This window comes from Stegodyphus dumicola, chromosome 9 (genome assembly GCF_044657685.1).
Source record: "Stegodyphus dumicola isolate Sdum_Otavi_A_Nest chromosome 9, ASM4465768v1".
NCBI classification, from domain to species: domain Eukaryota; kingdom Metazoa; phylum Arthropoda; class Arachnida; order Araneae; family Eresidae; genus Stegodyphus; species Stegodyphus dumicola.
This window is the reverse complement of record NC_140776.1, coordinates 125,242,244-125,258,125: the sequence shown is the minus strand read 5'-3', so window position 1 is coordinate 125,258,125 and position 15,882 is coordinate 125,242,244. Positions and strand designations below refer to the sequence as shown.

Here is a 15,882-nt window from a genome sequence, read left to right as displayed (position 1 = left end):
TTAACAGTGTTACGTGTTGCCGTACTTTTTTATTGTCCCATAAATTTCAATAGCATAGTCACAAAATATTTAAAAACAACATATCTTTAGAATTCTCGAAGAAGTGTTGCTATACGTTTAGTTTTTATATCCGCTATATTATTTCTTTAAAATAATACATTGCAATGATACAGGGGTTGGACAAAAATATGGAAACACCTTTAAAAAAACATGTTTCTTTCCTTAATATGGTGTAGGAAACCCGTTGGCATCCAAAACAGATTGCAGTCTTCTCGGAATGAATAAATACAGTTCCTGTATGTTTGCCAAGGGAATATTATACCATTCTTCCTGCAAAACGGTGGCAAGTTCAGATAACGATGTTGGCGGTGGATAACGAGAAAGCACTTTCCGTTCCAATGTAGACCACAAAGGTTCGATAATATTCAGGTCTGGTGACTGTGGTGGCCAGGGGAGATGGGAAAACTCATCCTCGTGCTCAGAAAACCAGTCCTGGACAATGTGAGCTGTGTGAACAGGGGCTTTGTCGTCTTGGAAGACACCATCACCATCGGGGAACAAAGTTTGTACCATGGGATGAACTTGATCTTCCAAAATGTTCACATAAGTCTTGGCAGTCATGTGCCGTGACACAGTTATCATGGGGCTAGCAGAGAACCACGATATGGCTGCCCAAACCATAACAGAACCCCCGCCATGTTTCACTCTTGGCAACAAGCAGTCTGTATGATAGGCTTGAGATGGCGTTCTCCAGACGTAAACTCGGCCAGAAGTGGGAAACAATGTGAAAGAAGACTCGTCAGACCATATTACTCGCTTCCACTGCTCTATAGTCCAGGCTTTATGACTTAAACACCACCTTTTCCTGTTACGGGCATTAGCATCACTGATGAGTGGCTTCTCAATTGCACCACGGCCAGCAATTCCCTGTTTATGAAGCTCCCTTCTAATTGTTTTGGTACTCACAGGGTTCGGTAACACAACATTCATTTCAGCAGTAACTTTTGCAGCTGTGGTCTTCTTATTTTTCGTCACAATTGCCCTTAATGATCGTCTGTCACGATTACTCGGGACACACTTTCGTCCGCGCTGTGATTTAGCAGATGATGTTTTTTCGCTTTTCAAATATGCGGAATAAATCTTCGATACAGTACCTCTTAAAACACTAAACACCTCGGCTACCTTGCTTACGGAAGCACCTACCATACGTGCTCCAACAATTTGCCCACGTTCGAAGTCTGTTAACTCTGACATAATGCAATGACAACCTCACATGACAGTACTCCGACAACAACTGAACTGTTTAGCACATTTACGAAGTTATATAGGTGGCGTCAGTAGTCAAAAACACCAGCGCCACCTACATATTTCATTAAAATCAATCTTTCTTTTCAAACATGCATTTCACAAGGTGTTTCCATATTTTTGTCCGTCCACTGTATTTCATTGCACAATCCTTTTATATTAAACGTGATCGAACAGAAAGTGGTGATTGAGTCTATTAACATTTCTGGTGATAAAAAGGAATAGTTTATTGCCCCAAATGATTTTGTTTAGTTAATGCTATGCCATTTATTTCCATTACAACTAAGATTCTTTTAACGTATGTTAATATGATTTCTATTCGAGGTTTATAATATAAAGTTTAATTGTAGTGAAATCTCGCTATCATTCGCCTAGATAGTAAGCTTCTTTGCTAATTAGGTCAAACATTTTTGGTCCCAACCGATTTATAATGCATTTTCATGTGTGAATACTGGTTATTAAGTAACGTTTGAGATGTGATTGCATCTGACGGGTAATTTTAGATTTGCTGTATGGATATTATTTGTATGGACTGTTTATTCTGCTAAAGGAAAACAGGTTCCTTTGTCGTCAATTTTTCTCTACATTGCAAAGCTACATTCTGAATCCTTAAAATACCCATCGAAGCATTTAGCTTTAGTCACTCAAAAACGCAAACAATTTTCGTTTACTCATTTCGCTAGGAAGATAGGGACACGTGTTTTCTAGTTTTCATTGCGACTCTTATTATAACCCCCATTACTTGTTCCATAAGTAAGGAAACAAGCTATTTTCCTATTTTAGAGCATCTCCAATGATTTCCACAAAGGGAATTAGCATGTAGTTGGGAAGAAAGTATTCAGCAAGGAACTTTTGAAAATTGCTGCAACGTAATTTTGGAGAAAAGCACGAACAAAAAGAATGTTTTCGAGAGTCTGAGTATCATTGAAAAGTATATATTGTCTATTAAGGAAACAATATCAAGAAGCTACAAATGTTTTATCACAAGGAATTTAAATATACAACAAACCCTTGACAAAAGCTGGGGTTACGTCATTAACACATTGCGCGTAAAGCAAAATCGCAAACTTGCGCTTTCTGCGGAATAAACGAGTTTGGTTTGGTTTATGTGTTTACGGCAAAGCCTCGAGGGCTATCTGACTAAGGACAGGAATGTGTTAGTGGAGGATTCGAACTTCGGGACCGAACTCCCAGCGTTCAGCGACTTTACCGCTCGGTCGCTGGTGAGCACGAAACAAGTTTGGTATCGCTCAGATTAAGAAAGTATGTGTAAATAACGCAAGCCAAAATATTATTCCAATTAAAAGGAAAAATGGAATAATGTTTATTGAAAAGATATTTTACTGCTTCATAAGTAGGTACATGATACAATTATTTTTTAAATAGCTGGTCGCTTTTGCTTGGTGATTTTTTTATCTGACGCAACTCATTAAAGGTTTCGTGATAAGGAGTGCAGAGGTTTTCGAAGGTTCTCTCTCAAACTTTTCATTTGTCTAATTTTATAATGGGTCAAGCTCCATTTTAAAATCAGACAGTTTCTCTGCATTTTTTAACAATTCGTTTAAGTTCTTTTACGCCAAACGCTCTTTATCTTCTTTATTACTGCTGCTTTTACCGTCGGATGTGTTATAAGATCATCCGCTTCTGCATTTGCCATTTCACTGTAGTCTTCTCGACTGGACTTGATTTATCCTTGCTCCTTATCTGAGAACCCTTTGCCGTCTGTTACTTTTGCAGTTTGTATAATTTCCTTGACTTCATTTTCAATCGTTAGCATTACTTACAACTTCCGGCTCGCGAAGTTTATGCGAACGTATACGTATCTCTAGTTTATGCGAACAAACCACAAACTCTTGAAGCATTAAGTAAGATAATCGAACGCTGGATCGTGACATTAGGCCGGACTCATCCAAAACTGGGTTCATATAATTCGCTCGTGTATACTAAGTTGAGGTAGATATTTAAACTATGTTTTATTCAGTATATAATATCATAAATCGCACTTCAAAATAATTTAAAAAGTTTAGTTGTATCTGAAAAGGTTTTCATTATATTTATATTAAAATCATGTAAGTCTATTTGGAAGATCCTATATAATTCCTCTTAGATATTTCTTAAATCGGCAATTAGAAATTTAGGAAATGAATTCCTTAATTAGTCTTTTAATGCAAAAGATTCTGATTAGATATTTTCATCATGCAGAAAGGGAGGGGTGAATCAGAGGATTACGCCAATGCAATCAAGTAATTTGAGGCACTCTAATTAAATAAATGGGTATAAAGATATTTATTTTCTTAATGGAAGTCCTAATCTTTTCATTTAAAAAATGTCATTAGCTTCTTAAATTTCACTTTAAGAGAATAAATTAGTAAGCCTTCGATTGTCTGCCGAATCGAGTACCAATTTAAATTAAAATGACCAACCAACGAACCTATGTCCTGTCCAACGCTCTTATTTTCAGTTCTCAATGATCTGTCTCCAATGAATTTTCTGACCTGTTAATGTTGAGTTCAATCCTTGTCGAGCGCGCCGAAGGAACTACAATTTTTGACTACTCGGTGATCTCTTCCAGATTGTTTTGGATTACTCTAATTTCCGAAAACATTACTTTTGGACGTAAACACTGGTCAGTTGAGCATGTCCCCACCACACAAATTCTTTTTATCTTCTCCCTTCTTTTTTTCCCACCATTTTTCTCTTCGCCTTTCTGAATCATATGCTGATGTTACTGCTAAAGCTGGAGATAATGACCAAAGCAACTATAAATAATAACTAACATAAACAATAACTGAACTAGGCAACTCCTGTCTGAAAGCACGTTCCTCTCATACCTTAAACATTAAAACAGTTCCGATAATGCAAATCATAAAATAAACTCATAATAATAAGATTTAAAACATCCTGTGGAATTGTATTACTAGAATCTTAGAATTCACAATTTTAAATATTAAAAAAAAAAAAATAGCATTTTTCCGGTTTTCCAAAATAAAAGTTTTAAAACTTAGGATTCCATTTTAAATTGCTTTACAAATCCTTCTCATCCACGGCTTTGAAACAAAGAATAATTAAATTAAATATTTAAAAAATCAGATTTTATATTACGCCCAAAAGGGCGTTTTTTATGTTTTGCGTGTTACCTTTATTTATTAAATATCATGTTTTTCGCACTTAAAACACATGAAATTCAATTCAACAGCAATATCCCAAATTATTTAAAAGAGCATATCTTTAAACTTTCTGATGCACAGTCTCGCGCGCGAGATAAAAATGTATTTTTTTTTCCTGTACACTATTGCCATTGTTAGCTTTGAAATCGTTGAATTTGTTAATCAAAAAATTCGTTAAAATTTCACAAAATTTCAAATAAATAATAAAACAAATTTGAAATCCAAATTCGGGCTTCCAAGTGGCCATCTTTGGTTGGAGGACTACGTTATTCAAAATTTGATGTCTCTAGGCACCGTTGTTTTTTCACAATGCGAGAAACATTTATGCAGATTCTTCACTATTTAGTTTCTTTAAATATAATACATGGCGATAATATTTGGTGGCAACAGTTTGAGAAGTGAATCGACCCAAAATGCCGTTTTGAAATTACTATCCCATCTGAGCTAATAATCATTACGTAAAAGAATCCGTTTTAAAATTTGGAGGAGATCGTTCCCTAAGCGCAGTGAGGAAAGAGAAAATTAAGGGAATATTTTAAATATTTCCATAACCCGACGTTAAAAAGTTAGCGAGTAAAAGACGCGAGATAATAAGGTATTAGTATTCACGTTATTCTCGTTAGCACTTCTATAAGTACTATTTTGATTTATGCTTGCTAAACACATCTTTAAAAAGTTATAAACTTTTTGCATGTAAATTATTACGTTTTCCTATAATTTAAATTACTCGTGCGGACCAATATAGAACTTAACGCAACGGCACATAGATCCTAGCAATGGTTATAAAGTTGCATATTAAAACTTAGAGAATCTGTAAAAATGAAAAAGAAATAGAATTTTCAACTCGCTTTGTCTTTTGTTTCGTTTCATAAAAAGAATAAACGAAATCTTAAAATATTTCAATGGCGTTTCAGTTGATAGAGAAACTTAAAAAAGTAAAAAATGAGCTCACCTGAAGTGGCAGGACGCTAATACAACGAAGAAACAAAAAATGGGTACCATAAGTGTTATTCTGCCCATTGCAATTTTTCCGGAATAGGTTCCAATACCAGCTTTGCTCCTTGCTCTCAGTTTTCACAAAACCATGCTCAGCTCTCGCATATTTAACTAGAGTTTTCTCAAATGTACATGACGTCACTGATTCGCATTGTCCAATAAGAAGTGAAAGTAGGCTTCACAGGCTCCGCCTCCGCTAAATTCTGAAGGGCTCCTTTCGCTTTTATTGTATTGTTCATCAATTTAGAGGGTATTTATGGAACTGCAGCTGGTGTTCATGAAATATATGAGAATAAAATATTTTTAATATTTATAAATAAGAAAATGTTGTAATTAGATATGTTAAATGAAGTTATCACTGGATACATTTCTATACTCATATGCATATGTAAGACGAAGTGCGATTATAGGGTAAATTATAACTTGATATTAGTAATATCGGAAAGCCTTTTAATTTGAGAACAGTCAAGTTGGAATGCAGACTGGATGTTCTTTTCTCGAATTTTTCGAATACTGTAAAACTGATAAGCTCCTGATTTTCTAACGTATTAAATAAGCGAACTTGCGAAACTCTGCCAAAATGCTGATATCATTGGTAAAGTTGAAAATAATAAGCCAGAGTAATAATAAAAAATAATTAATTAAAATATAACTAAAATAAGCAACTTATGCCTTCTGCAGAATGCAAATCATGAAATTCGACCATAATAATAACTGTGACTTTCTCTTAATTTTATTATTGAAATCTTAAAATTTACAGACTTTAATTTATATAAAAATATCTTCTCACTTGTTTTCCTAAATAAGTCTTAAATCTTAAGATACCATTTTAAATTGTTTTACAAATCGTTGCCATCTCAGCTACACAACAAAGAATAATTGAATAAGAATTTTAATATTTTCTATTGATTTGAGATAATGAGTTAATATTTTTGTGTATTACAGCTCGTAAAATCTTTGTGAATAGACATTCCATAAAAGGAAAGAAGAAAAGACTGCTGTACCGAAGGGACCGGGTTCGAATTCCGTATAAGGCATGGGTATTTGTAAATGTATAGTATCTGTGCGGCATAGCAATATCTGTGCGGCATAGGGGCGCTCTAAATATGCGGTGAGCCGAAAGTCTTCTCGAGAGATTTGTGATAGGGGAAGAGGGGTGGGAGATCCACGGACCCCCTTCCCCTGGGATGCTTCATTAAAATTGAGGGGTGGAACTAAGAAAAGTCGTACTTTCACCTGTATAGTGCTCAAATCTTTTGCCAACGACAGGCACAATCTTGCACGCCTTGCCGCGATGAATTTCGTGGGCTTGTTCTGATGCTACTGTGAGAATGATATAAGTCACAATAACAACAAAGATTACCAAATATAAGTATAAAGAACCGCGGGAACGCGTTAAAAGTTTGATTTCCTTATTTGTCGACAATTCATATTTTTAAAATTTTGACACTGAAAAAACATGAATATTTTTGTTGTTTAAAATACAACTGCACTTCTGTAATTGGATTACAAGAAACGATTGCGAAAATAATGAATGGCTGGGTAAGTAAGGCGAAAAATAAAGGCTGGGTAACATTTAAGCCGGATTAAGGGGATGTAAGCCGGGTAAGGGTAATGCGTTTAGTATTGCCGATTGCAATACAGCAGGGTTTCTTAAACTGGGGGTCGCCAAAAATTTTAGCAGTTTTGATATTTCTTTATCTTATTATAATAATTTTACAATTACCAAATACTTTTTACACAATGTATCTGAAAATAGATAAAAATTAGACAATTACAGACAAAGAAAAAAAACGAAACGGTTTCGACGCATTCCTTTTATAAAATAAACGTTCATTTTACTTGCTTTGACGCTGTCATTTCGTCTGTTACTTATTTAAAATTCTCACATTGTTCTATGTCGACCTAAACCTTCCATAGTTAGTATATTAGAGTAGAAGTGAAAAAAATGACAGTTTCACACACGCGTGTGTCGGATTTGCGCAATACTTATGGGGGCCCACAAAAGTTTTGTAAATTTTATGGGGTGCTGGGGGTCGCGAAAACATCTCAGTGAAAAAAAGGGGGTCGCGACTGGAAAACGTTTAAGAAAACCTGCAATACAGAAAGGTGATGTAGAACTAGATGTTTTAGCAGTCCCATATACATAATTTCAGCCTTCTAATAATTTGCGAGCTATGCGAGATAAATCCATACATACGTACGTACTTAAGATGTCACGAAAAAAATGCCTTTTGAGCCATTTTAAATCCATTATACAATCCGTTTTCAAAAAACTGTCAGCAGACCCAACCAATCAGATGTGTGGGCAAAATCGCTTTCTAAGGTTTCGTTCAGTTGAGGGCTTTTCAGTCTTAAGACTTTGGGGCTTAATATATAAAATTCATTAAATCTGTTCATAGTGTAATGGAGTTTAAACTGTAGCCAATCAGAGAGAAGTTACAGTTGCGCAAGTGTAAAATGTCCAGCTAACTCAGCTATGTTGTATAATAAATTTCAGTTGTTGTTTACTTCATTGTGATTGATCGGTTCTTATACCAAGTTGGCGTAAAGTTGAAAAGTTACGGTAGTTGTGATTCATGAGCCGCAGTGTAAATGCTGTAACTGTCTGCATTGCTGCATCGTATTACGCAGATACATTTGGACGGCAATAAATGTTGCTAATTTAATGTTTTTTATAATGATATGCAAAATTGTGTAACTCCTTTTAAAATGCCGTGCGTACGAAATATTTGTACAAATTTATAAAAACATATAGCAATCAATTTAATCCATCAGATTCTGAGTACAAATAGAATATCCAAGTCCGAATATCGAAGTCCAAATTTTGAGTTTTTAAATTTTTTTTTTAAGTCCAAAGGGATTTGAGTCCCGAAGGACTATTACTTTCGTTTTAGCATTTTGCGTCGGACTCCTATAAATGTCAGTTTCACTTTTCAAACTGTTGCCACAAAATGTTAGAATCCTGCATTATATTTGAAGAAATTAAGTAATGAAAAATCTGAAACATTTTAGATTTTCTTTCTTTTTTTTTTTTTTTTTTTTTTTTTCTAAGTCCAAAGGGATTTGAATCCCGAAGGACTATTAGTTTCGTTTTGGCATTTTGCGTCGGACTCATAAATGTCGGTTCACTTTTCAAACTGTTGCCACAAAATGTTAGAGTCCTGCATTATATTTGAAGAAATTAAATAATGAAAAATCTGCATAAATGTATGTATATTTCTCGTATTGTGATAAAACAACGGTACATAGAGTCATCGAATTTTGAATAACGTAATCCTCCAACGAATATGAGCATGTGGAAGACCAAATTTGAAATTTGAAATTTGTTTTATGATCGATTTCCTATTTTTTAAAACTTTGACGAATTTTTGATTAACAAACTCAAGGATTTCAAAGCGAGCAATGGCAACGTTGTGCAGAAAAAACATTTTTATCTCCAGCGCGTGAGTCTCTGTATCGGAAATTCTAAAGATATGCTCGTTTTAAAACTATTTTGCGATATTGCTGTTGCACTGGATCTTATGGTTTAAGTGCGAGGAACATGATATTTAATAAAGAAAGGTAACACACAAAATGTTAAAAAACGCCCCTTTGGACGTAATTTAAAATCTGAAACATTTCAGATTTTTTTTTTTTTTTTTTTTTTTTTTTACGAATTTAATAAATTTTGATTAACAGACCGACCGAGAGATTTGAAAGTTAGCAGTGACAACATTACTCGAAGTAAACGTTTTTATCTCTGTTTTACCTTATTGTTGCCATTCCGCAAAATGTATTAGGGGGACCGGAAAGTAATGTCGCTTTCTTACATTAAATTCAAACGAATAAATTTGTAACAAGTTTTTATTTTTAATCAATAATATAATCACCCTCGTTATCAGCAACCTTTTGCCATCTAGTATGCCGATTTCAATCCCAGACCGATAAAAATTAATTGGTTTTTGAATAAAATATCTCGAGATGGCATTTTGGACATCATCCAAATTTTTTATCACTAAGAAAATGTTGTAAGGATCGGAATAAATGGAAATCCGAGGGTGCGATATCGGGCGAATATGGTGGTTGAGGCAGTACCTCCCACCCCAATTCATTATATTTTTCCAGTGTTCGTCTTGCACAGTGGGGTCTTGCATTGTCGTGTTGCAGAATGACGCCTTTTCCATTGACAATCGCCAGATATTTTTCAATTAAAGATTGGTTCACTAGATCCAATTGTTCACAATAAAGGTCTACATTAACAGATTTTCCAGGTTTCAGCATTTCAAAATGAACAATTCCGCGAATACTCCATCAAACACCCAGAAGCGCCTTTTCGGGATGTAAACCCTTTGTAACCTTAAACTGCCTTTTGAGTTTTGGATTATCATATAGGACTTAATTTTTTGTCTCCACTAATCAAAAACGATCAAAAAACGGTTTTGTATGATGGCGTTGAAGCAATAAGTTGCATGCGATGGATAGTTTGGCTTTGTTCTTTTCGGACAGATTATGGGTGACTCAAACACCTGCTTTGCTTATTTTTCCATTCTGCTTTAAATGTTCTTGGATGGTCGACCAAGTTTGGTTAAGAGTGTTTGACATGGATTTGCTTCCACTTCTGCCCTTAGCATGTTGTTGTCGACATGCGCAGAAACATTACTTCCGGTCCCCCTATTAAGAACTAATGATTTAATTTCAATTTAGTTATTTATTTTATTAAAGGTTTCTGGGCAAATGCTCAATTCTGTACAGAGCAATAATTAACTATACCGTTTACTGTGGTTCACATTGTAAAAATGATGACCTTGGAATAAGGTCGAAGCATAAACCCGCAAAAAGAATAATCACTAACAAATCAAGCATTTCAGTAGTCAGATGCGAAATATAACCAAGGTGGGATGTTTAGTAGGAGAATTCTGTGTTGAAGGAAATGTTAATTTTAATTAAAAACTTTACTGTTTTAAAGCTGTGCTTTAGCATTTTTGGAAATAAAATACTTTCAATGCCCCAGCATGTTGCCAGTCAGTAAAGCTTAACGTACTTAACTACGAAATTAAATCTGCCTATTATTGAGTAACAAGTTAAGCGATTTAAAAGCAGTAAACAGTAAATTTTTAATATTTTTGACTTTTAGTTTGATCGTTTTCATTAAAATGTATTTAAATCATGAAATGTCTAATTAGACACCTTAAATATTTTTATAAAATTATACTAGCTTAACTCATAAATATATCCTTTTTTCTTTTTAAAGTAACTATTTCATTTATTATGCGGCCAGCCGTGTAGGCGGCAATTTCTATAAAATAGCTACGAATGTCTTGGAAGAGAATATTATCTATTGAGAATTGTATCCGGAGAGAGAATTTGAGTTTTTGAAATAATTAGCGAGAATTCGGAGTTTTTGAAATAAAATTTTTGAAAAGAAAATTGTCGTAGGGAAGCAAATGTTCTAAAGTTGCGTTGTTCTCTTTTGCTTTTGAACAAGAACTTAAGGAATACTTTCAACAGTTATACTGAATAAAAATATAATAAATCATTTAAAGTATGACTCGTTTGAATAATGAAAAAATTAAAACATAACATAAGCCACAGATGATACAGCGTTTTATGAGAATATATTAATTTAACAAATATAATTGCAAATCTTTCTTGTGTGTTTATTTTCTTGTGTTAGAATATTTGTAATTAGCGAACTAAATAAAGGAAATATTTATATACAAAGTATATATCAAATATCTAAAATGTCTGTATGAAAATAAGAAAAATTAAGTAAATGAATATATGAGCTTCATTAAAAATAGACTATTACATGGAGGCGGATTATGACCATTTTCATTTTCGTATTTGTCGGCACGGGTCATAGTATCCTGTCCATCAATTGTGAATTTGCTATGAATATTCGAAACGACAAGTAAAATTACAATGTGAATGGGACAGAATAAAGTCAAAAAATAGTCAAGACTGACATGCATTCTAAACAATGCTTTATGAACCTGAATGCTTGCTTTGCAGTAAATATCATCTGCCAGTTTGCACCTGTTTCTGCAAATATATCGACGCGTTGAATGTCATATATCATGTTTTAATTTAAACTAAACAATGAATGATATTATCTTTCTTATTTATATACGGTAGCATATCCATAGTCTAAATAAAACGAAATGTCAGCCTGTTCTAAAACGCAGGTGTTTGTTTTGAAAGCAAAAGTACGCGTTCTTCGCATGGCATTAATTCAGTTAAGCATACGTAACTAAATCAAACAATGTACAATGTACGCAATTAAAATATTAACTTTAACAAAAGGAAAAAAAAAGTACATTTTTTGTAGCATAATGTTTTGTTTAAAACTCATAAAACAATTAGTGAACTTAAAAAAGTAATTTGCCACATAGTTCAACGGAATTAAGAGAACAAATAATTCTCTTTACAAAATTCGTTTGCAGTTTTAAATTAGGAATGGTAATAGAGTGTGGTGCTCTTGATGAAACTATAAAGATAATAAATGGCCTATACTTTTGGCAAAGTAATTCGAGTGTGGTGACTATGGGTGAATTTTGTAAAGAGAATTATTTAATCTCTTGTTCCCATTAAACTATATGATAAATTGATAATTTTCATCCAGTTTCTTAATTATTTTAATATAAGTTTACTTTAGATAGTTTAAGCTTTTTATTTTTCTCTGTGACACCTTATTATTCAAAGTATTCAACTAAAATCGTTTTTCAACAATGGAGAACCCTGTTTTGCTTCCGAAAATTCTGGAATTATTTATAATTCGTGCGATAAAATATATTACTTCCAACTGTTTAGATCGTAGACCTATAGACTTATAGTTCATGGCTAAACAATAACCTTCCTATAATTCGTAGACCAAATGAATATACAGTCAGAGCCCTAACAATGATAATGGTAAAAAAGAATTATTACATACATACATCATAAGACTATCAGATATCCCATACTTGGCTCCAGTTTTATTCAGTTATAGAAAAACATTTTAATGAAGTGTTTTCAGAAAATAAGTTTTTATTTTACCTTCGTAAAATAGTTAATGAACTAAAAGCAAAAAATCTGATGTGGACACCACATGATTTCGTTGTACACGTATTAAATTACATGCATTTTTGCTGCATTTCATTTCAATTTATTTCATTTGAAAGTGAGATACTATCTTCACTTGTTGAACAAAGTGGACAGCTACAAAATTGCTAAATTATTAGTTTTTATTAACATCAAATATTTGCACGATTATTAATTCAACCCGAAATATTAGAAAAGAGTAACAGTCCCGTTATTACTATTAATAAATCCGGGGAGGATCTTTTATATGTCTAATAACATGATTTTTTAGATTTAATGATATAATCACTAACAAAACAAAACCAAGACACTGAAAGGTTAGTAAATTTTTAATTTACACTTGTAACATGTTTCTACTGGGCTCCAAAATCCTTCCGGTATTGTGCTGTTTTGACACTGCGACTGCAACCAAAAAGGGAGGTATACAAATAAGTATTATAAGACGCTCAAATGCAAAATTTCAACATTTTAAGGGGAATCGTTTTCGAGTTATACGACATACCTACGTATAAATGTTACAACGAAACTAGTCAAAATGGATTCGGGAACGACCAAAATGGATATTTCTTTTAAAATCTGAAATCTACTTTCGAATAATGAGTCCCTTATTATGTCCGTGCGTACAGACGTCACAGAGAGAAGCTATCAAAATGGGTTCAGGAATAGTCAAATTGGATATTTCCGTTGAAATCTGATAACCAAAAATGTTTCGCAATTAACGAAACTTTCTTTACTTTATGCAAGGAAGTGAAAATGAAATACAAAATATTTTACTTCAGTATGACAAAAATTAACTGACGTGTATCATTTTAAAAATGGAGATTATATATTTCAGTGTAGTTTAATTAATGCGTAAATTGCAAAGTATATATATATTTTTTAGTGTTCGATCTGATAGCTCTTTTCTACATGATTCCTATGGTAAATGAGGTTTTAGAAAAATTTCCAGGGATGCTGGTCTACATTCCCTCTCCACAACTTTCCAGAGTCCATCTATCGTGTTGAGTTTGCGATTAGGAAGAGCTCTTCTCCAAAGACAAAAAGAACAACAATTCATAGGAAACGCATCAGGAGACTTTAGAGGAATGCGTTGAAAAGTTACATATGAAATGCCTGTTTCATTTCTTCAAGGAATGCAGTGGTACTTTTTGGAGTAAGACTCGTTGCTTTGTATAGACAAGGTTTCACTCTTTCAAAGTCATTGGGATAAATAAATGGAATTTCTTTTGAAAATATCGAATACTAAACTTTCTCTTGATAGTATATTGAGTTGATCTGAACATTTTCCCCTCTCTTCTTACTTTTAATTTTCACTCGAAGACAATCCTACAACTATTATAAACACCTTACTCTTTGCCCCCTTCCCCGTTGAAGGGACCAGGCTTGCACATTTTCTTATCTTCGTTTTCGTTGATCCATAGGCATTTTTTACAGTCATTTAGGTAAATCCATGCTTTATAAATCACAATATATTTCAATTTATTCTCTTGCTAAGTAGTTTTTCATGCATAACTCTACAGGTTGTTCTGCGTTGAGACACATACCTGGGCAGAAGCTATTAAACATTATGTTTTTTAGCAATTTTATGTTGTATTTTTTTAAGTAAACCTTGTTTAATTATTTATTTATTGTTGCTACATATGTATGTAACGATTTTTCAAATGACTTCCGCGTCAGCGATTTATATTTAGAAACATAAAAAATAGTAAGTATCTTTTTAGTGCGAATGGGCTTTGTCCCTGAAGGACTATTGTTTTCGTTTTGCGATTTCGCGTTGGATCACTATAAAATTTTGAAAATTTTGAAAAAAAAAAATGCTAATTTTCTGTTTGTTGCAAAGTATTTTCAGTCCAAAGGGATTTGAATCCCGAAGGACTATTAGTTTCGTTTTGGCATTTTGCGTCGGACTCATAAATGTCGGTTCACTTTTCAAACTGTTGCCACAAAATGTTAGAGTCCTGCATTATATTTGAAGAAATTAAACAATGAAAAATCTGCATAAGTGTATGTATGTTTCTCGCATTGTGATAAAACAACGGTACATAGAGCCATCGAATTTTGAATGACGTAATCCTACCGCGAATATGGGCATGTGGAAGCCTAAATTTGAAATTTGGAATTTGTTTTATGATCGATTTCACATTTTGTAAAACTTTAACGAATTTTTGATTTACAAACTCAAGGATTTCAAAGCGAGCAATGGCAACGTTGTACAGAAAATTTTTTTTTTATCTCCATTACGTATCTGCATAGCGAAATATCACTTCCAATCGCTTCTCTAAAATGATACAAGAGCTTAAAGTTCCAGTACAGGATTAAGGTTAATTTATATGGAACGATATTTCATGAAATAGTGTCATAGTGTCCATTCTTGACACTGTTTGTGGATGACAATTAGAGGTAGTGAAGCAAGGCGATTGTTTCAAAATTCCCATTTTTTAAAATTTAATGTTAAAATGATCTTTTGCAAATGCAAAGAAGAAGCGAAGAAAATAAAAATTTCATTATTTTATTTTTGCGCCATCAGATGGAGCAGAAAAATGCCTATTATATTAAAATTAACGTAATATGTGATGTTTTGGCAAATTTTCTAAACTTTTTAGATTTTTTTCGATTATTTTACTTCTATTGTTCAACATCCAAAAATGTATCTGCTCAAAATTTGAAAGTTTTCACAGGTATTTAAACAAAATCTTCATCTCCTATTAAAGAAAAAATTATAAAAAAGTATTATTTGGGAGATTTTCTACATTGTGAAAAAGGATTACTGGTACTTTAAAATACGACATAAATAAAAATAAACAATTTGGACATTCAAAATTTAGGCTTCGAGGTGCACGTGTCAAGCGTAACATATGCGTGTTCACAACTGCGTGGCTCTAGACGCCGCCGTGTTTCCGCAATGCAAAGAAAATACATGCATACATGCGTGCAGATTCTTCGTTATTTAATAAGAGAGATAATACATAATAAGAGTCAAATTTGAAACAAAACAAATTGTCCTTTAAACATTTTTGTAAATTTGTAAACACCTGTGAAAAATGTAGAATTCTTCAAATAGTTATTCAACGCTAAACTAAGGTTGCCTTTTTGCCTACTTTTATATTTCACATGTTTTATTTTTCAGCGTGTTATCACTAGAAATTATCAATTGAGGAGTCCGTTTTAATGCTGAGGAAAACTGTGAATATTACACCTCTAAACTCTCACATCAGTAGCTGATATTCCAGATTGTTATTTGCACTACGAAAACGTGAACAGCAAAATGTGGTGATCGATATATGTTTCTCCATCCTAAAAATAACACAAAAATGGTTTCAAGTGCTAAAAAATATCCAACTTAAAGTGGTTT

General features: G+C 33.2%; 1 protein-coding gene across 1 annotated transcript in view; it reads right to left on the bottom strand.

Moving 5' to 3' along the window:
• The window catches only part of LOC118196861 (uncharacterized), a 45,796-nt gene extending 40,231 nt beyond the window's left edge, over positions 1-5,565 (bottom strand). Inside the window, exon 1 of the mRNA XM_035368347.2 lies at positions 5,425-5,565. Within this exon, the coding sequence (XP_035224238.1) occupies positions 5,425-5,492 (68 nt within the window). The 5' untranslated portion in view covers positions 5,493-5,565. The remainder of the gene's footprint in view (positions 1-5,424) is intronic.
• Between the last annotated feature and the right edge of the window lie 10,317 nt (positions 5,566-15,882).